Source organism: Lactuca serriola, chromosome 2 (genome assembly GCF_051521515.1).
Source record: "Lactuca serriola cultivar US96UC23 chromosome 2, Lser_US96UC23_V15, whole genome shotgun sequence".
NCBI classification, from domain to species: Eukaryota; Viridiplantae; Streptophyta; class Magnoliopsida; order Asterales; family Asteraceae; genus Lactuca; species Lactuca serriola.
The window spans coordinates 219,947,612-219,953,366 of NC_136409.1; the positions used below are offsets into that span (position 1 = coordinate 219,947,612).

Genomic DNA, 5,755 nt, shown 5'->3' on the forward strand with positions numbered 1-5,755 from the left:
TAGGAATCACCATAGGTGTATTAGTAACCACAGTGCATTTTTCAGGAGTCAACAAAAGTCGTCCCGTCAATAGAAAGAAGGCAAAATAAGTAAAGTGAACAAGTTACATGAAAATTATGGGGTAAAACATAAAACTTTGTAAACTTACAGGTTTTATTGCAGTTTAGGGAAACCAAGAAACCGATGAAACAAGGTAAAAAGGGTGAAAGTTAAAAAGTTTTGTGAAAATTTTGAGGTAAAACCGGGAAAAATTACAAAAAGGATAAAACCGAAAAAATTTAAACTTGAGGGTTTTCTTGTGAATAACCCTAATATAGTTTTTAGTACTTTTGATTTTATTTTAATCATAAAAAGCAAATAATACATGATTAGTACAAGTTCCTCCAAACCATAGAAGGGTTGCAAGATGAATGGGCGGTGGAGACTTATAGAAGTCTTTGTTTAAAAGTCTACACAAGTCACCACAAGCTTTTTATAGAACAATCACATCCATTGGAAAAACCATCAATCGTTGTCTTTTGACTTTTGTTACAAAAGTCAAAGTTGGAAAGTTTGTATGAAGTAACAAAAGAATTAAAGTAGTTAACCTATCCAACACTAGATCGATGTTATAAAAAGTTACGAAAAAAAAAGGAACATGTGGACCAAGACCATCACTGCAAAGTAATATCTAGCAAGGCTGGAGGAGGTGAAGCATGTCATGTTATACTGTTACATCAACTTTGAAGCCACAAGTTGTTTGCCATGGCATTTTTGTCCCATAACATAAATGACATGCCCATTTTCAAGGGATGGATCAAAATAAAAAAAAAAAAAAAAAAGAAAAGAAAAAGAAATAGCCATTTACACTGACAAACACTCTCTCTTCTCTCCTTTCTCTCACCTCGACACAACAATGCCATTTGACAATGTTTTTTTCCATGCCACCTTTGAGGTGGAGGTGTTTGTAAGACATGCCAAATAAATGCCATGTCTTTTTGCCGACCACTCCCTTTAGCCTTTAGCCTGATAGTTGCAAAAGGATTCATAAAATTAAATATCAAGGAACTTTTTGCTTTTTTCATAGTGACCGATAATAAAATTCTTCATATTTTTGTGGATCCACGGAGTGGTAAGTTAATTTGGGATTTATATGCTTGTTCATTAGACCCAAAAGTTTTTCTCCACAAGGTGTTTGTGATGATGATTTCACAAGTACATGCATGCCTAAATGGTTTATCTCAAGATTTAAATTTTACATTCAAGTAGGATGCAAGCACGACAATCCACAAAGTATGGGACCAAAACTTTTGAACGTGTTTTGTCATGAACCATTATAATGGATTATGAAGACTTATTTGGAAGGAGTTTCATGGAACTATTCTTTTAATCATGAAGTCAACTACAAGTTGAAGATCTTGCACGATTAGAAAGAAAATTCAAAATTGAGGACCAACCAATCAAATGACTTGTCTAACCCACTTAGAAAAAGAATTAGACCACACATCTGACTAGAGCATGAGGCTTGGGGAGGCATAAATTATCAATGGTGTCTGAAAGCAAACTACTTGTAATATTACCAAGAATATATATATATTTGAGCATCTGTAAATGTTTGTAGCAGGTAATTAAAGACAATGAGTAATTCAAACGTGCTTATCTCGATTTCCTTTCTCTTTTTCCTCATCTCTGTTGCTTCTTCCTCTTCTTTTAATGCCACAACTCACAAATGCTCTCTTCGATAGACCCTTGACTTGCTTCTCTTTAAACAAAACCTTTCTTCCATCAATTTCTCATTCGATAAATCCCCATATTATTCTCCATGCCAAGATTGGCTTGGTTCCGATTATTATCCAATTATGATGAACTGGAATAAGAATACAGATTGTTGCAAGTGGAGTGGTGTCACTTGTAATCACTACACAGGTGATGTTATAAGCATTGACTTGAGTTGTGGAATGCTACAAGGTACCCTCCATCGTAACACCTCCCTCTTTCGCCTTCCTCATCTCCAAACACTCAACCTTGCTTACAATGATCTTACTGATTCCCAACTTCCACGTGACTTTTCTAATCGTCTCACACATCTCAACATCTCTCAATGTGGGTTTACTGGCAGCAATTCTTGGGAAATCTTACTTCTTCCTAAATTGGTTTCCCTTGACCTCTCTTGGAATTACGGACTGCATATGCAACCTGATGTTTTGAAGAATCTGCTACAAAATTCAAGTCATTTGAGCGAGCTCTTGATGCCTCAGATTCATATAGGTTGGGTTTTACCCACTTTTTTTAATTTATCTTCATCTCTAAAATCACTTGATCTTAGCTACACCGATTTGCAAGGGAAATTACTTGATAACATCTTCGATCTTCAATATTTGGAAAAACTTGATTTGTCAGCAAATTTCGACCTCACTGGTCCATTGCCAAACGTTAACACGAGCCTTAACATCCCTCTCAAGCGGTTGGATCTCTCTAACTGCGGTTTGGTAGGGTCCCTCCCCAAATCCCTAGCTAACCTGAGACACCTTACAAGTCTTGATTTATCATATAACAATCTTACTGGAATTTTGCCTTCTTTCTTGTTTACGCTTCCCTTTCTAGAAGACATTATTCTTGGTAGTAACACGTTTAGTGGAGGCTTACCATCAACGCTGTTCAACCATCAATCATTAAAGAGATTATCCCTCGGGGGGAATCAATTTAACGGCAAGATTAATGGAGGCTCCTCTCAACCATCATTTATCCAACTTGTCAACCTCACTTATCTAAGCCTTTCATGGAATAATTTTACAGGTTTATGGGATTTAGATACATTGTTGTCAAGCCTACCAAACCTTGAAGAACTTCATCTTAGTAACACCGGCTTATCTGTTGTCACCAACAACGGTTCTTCCAGCTATGTCAACCCTAATTTTCGTAGACTAGGTTTGGCATTTTGCAAGCTAACTTTATTCCCGGAGTCCTTACGAACCATGAAAAATCTTACATATTTAGATCTGTCAAATAATGACATACATGGTCGCATTCCTGATTGGGCAGGGAAGATAGGAGAAAATGGATTGTACTACTTGGATCTCTCATATAACTCCATAACAGGCTTGCCACAATTTCAATGGGATGGAATGGAATATCTTAATCTACAGTCCAACCAGATTCAAGGGTCATTCCCTCCTTCAATTTGCAACATGAGCCGTCTATTATTATTGGATATATCCAATAATAGCTTTAGGGGAGTGATTCCACAATGCCTGGGAAATATCAACTCCTTTCTACAGTTTTTGCATCTACAGTCCAACCAGATTCAAGGACAGTTCCCTACATCAGTTTGCAATATGAGAAATCTAGTTTCTCTAGATGTATCCGATAATAGCATTAGTGGAGTGATTCCACAATGTTTGGGAAATATCATCTCCTCTCTTTGGATGATAGATATGGGGAACAATAGTTTCCATGGCATCATTCCAGATGTGTATGAGGATTGTGGAGAATTAGAGGGGCTTATTTTGAATGGAAATCAATTACAAGGAGAGGTCCCAAGTTCCTTATCCAATTGTCAATCCTTGATGGTATTAGATCTCGGAAACAATAACATAAAAGGCACATTCCCTCATTGGTTAGGTGATCTTCCAAAGCTGCAGGCTCTTGTTCTTAAATCAAACAAGTTCCATGGTCCCATCGAAACCCCTTCTTCAAAAGAAAACACATTTCCAAGTATGAGAGTCCTCGACTTATCGCATAATTGGTTTGCAGGCCATCTCCCGCAAAAATATTTGAAAAGTTTCAATGCCATGAAGAACGTGGTAAAGAATAGCACAACACCAACATATTTGTCTATGGGTGGAATGTATTACTCCGTCACTACTGCGGTGAAAGGCAGGGACCTAGAGTTTCCAAAAATTTCGGTTGACTATGTAATTGTTGTTCTATCAAACAACCGATTTGAAGGGGAAATTCCAGGAATCATCGGTTGTCTTGTTTCACTCAAAGTGCTTGATCTATCCCACAACAGCCTCACAGGAAAAATTCCATCTGTTTTAGGGAATCTCTTGGAGATTGAATCCTTAGACCTCTCTTGGAACCAACTCACAGGAGAGATACCTCAAAGCCTTGCACACTTAACATTTATTGGATTTTTGAATCTCTCCCAAAACCATCTTGTGGGGCGTATTCCATCAGGAACACAATTCAGTACATTTGAGGCTTCTTCATTTGTATGGAATCCAGAACTTTGTGGTCTCCCGTTACCCACCAAGTGTGAGCGTCGACAGGAGACACAACTTGAAATTGATGGAGATGGAGATGGAGATGGAGATGGGGAGAGTGGATTTACATGGAGAGTGGTGATATTGGGGTATGGGTGTGGGACCCTACTTGGATTAGTCATGGGGTATGTCATGTTGTCTACCGGACGACCAAAATGGTTCAATGCAATTGCTGATGCAGGAGAGCACATGATCAGAACAAGGCATAAGAAGAGAAGATATGTGTATATTGGAAAATGAACTTAGATTCTAACAGGTATTTATTTTACATTTTCTTTTGTTCATCCAAAATCTGCTAAATGGCTTACACTGTTTACTGTAATCTAATCCTCTGATTACAGATTACAGGTAGAGAATTAATAGGATCACTGAAAACTTTTGGATTAGGCAGTTGTTGATTTGTATGTGTCATGAATAATTATGGATATCAAGCTTTTTTGGATTTATGTTTGAATTTGCATTGTAAAGGAGTTCGAACTTGGAGTCACCGTTGAAATATTATGGTGAAACTTCTGCCGAATCATTTGCCAAATTTCAAAAAATAATAATAATAAATAAATCATTTCACAATTATCTTGCAAAATGGGCAACCATCTTTTTATTATCATTTTTTAGTGGTTAGTGTTTCACGCCTTTTTAGTGGACCCTTTGAATCTTGCGATTGCTTGTTTGTATTCAAAATTTCACATTTTGAGTTACGTTGTGTTTAAAAGCATGTTGTGCTTAGATATGTTTTTAGGATTCAATTTTGTGTTGATGTATCATTAAACCTTAGAAATAGTTTAGCACGGTTAACTATATCCCCGGGCCTATTCCCTTTTTATACTAGAGTATTTTTGAGAATGCATATTTAATCTTGACGTTGCCACCCATTATACAGGGTTATTTGGGATTGCCATTAGAAACTCGAGTTTTTGATCATAATAGAGTTAATGGAAAAAATATTTACGATTTTAAGGTTCTTTCAGAAATATTTACCAAGATGGTATTATTTTAATTTCAAAACTAATTATTGTTTTTAAAAAAACAAAAACACGTCTTCTGATTACCCATGAAGATTGGAACAAGAACAGAAAAGAAAAAAAAATTCGAAAACGTCGACCATATCGTCTGTTGACGCAACTAGGGCTCCAACAGCGGTTCATTCATCTCGTCACACGTCGACCATCATCAGTCGCCTGCCATCTCCTCCTCCGTCGTCGGTGACCTACAATTCCTCCACTCTTTGCTCCCTCCAAGGTTCTTCCTGCTCGTTTTCTTGATTCTGGTTCTTCAGTTTTTTGTTTGCCTTTTGCTTCTGCATTCTGTTTTTCTCGATTATGTATCTAGTTAAGAGGCCAAATGGAAGCTAAATACTGATACACAACACTAGAGATAGACATACTTCTTTGGGGCTATTCCTTGAGGATTGGTACAAAAACTGACAGCCTGCATTTGGACATCATATGTTGTAAGAAAAGACTATCTTGCCCTCTATGACACTAACTGCTACATGGTGATACACTATAGTA

The 5,755-nt window shown here is 37.1% G+C and overlaps 1 protein-coding gene across 1 annotated transcript; it reads left to right on the forward strand.

Annotated features, from left to right (window-relative positions):
• The first annotated feature begins 439 nt into the window (after positions 1-439).
• LOC145088604 (receptor-like protein 9DC3) lies at positions 440-4,807 on the forward strand. Its single transcript, XM_079026974.1, has 2 exons — positions 440-4,500; positions 4,586-4,807. Exon 1 carries the CDS (start codon positions 1,839-1,841, stop codon positions 4,482-4,484), a length of 2,646 nt encoding a protein of 881 aa, XP_078883100.1. The 5' UTR covers positions 440-1,838; the 3' UTR covers positions 4,485-4,500; positions 4,586-4,807.
• The last annotated feature ends 948 nt before the right edge of the window (positions 4,808-5,755 follow it).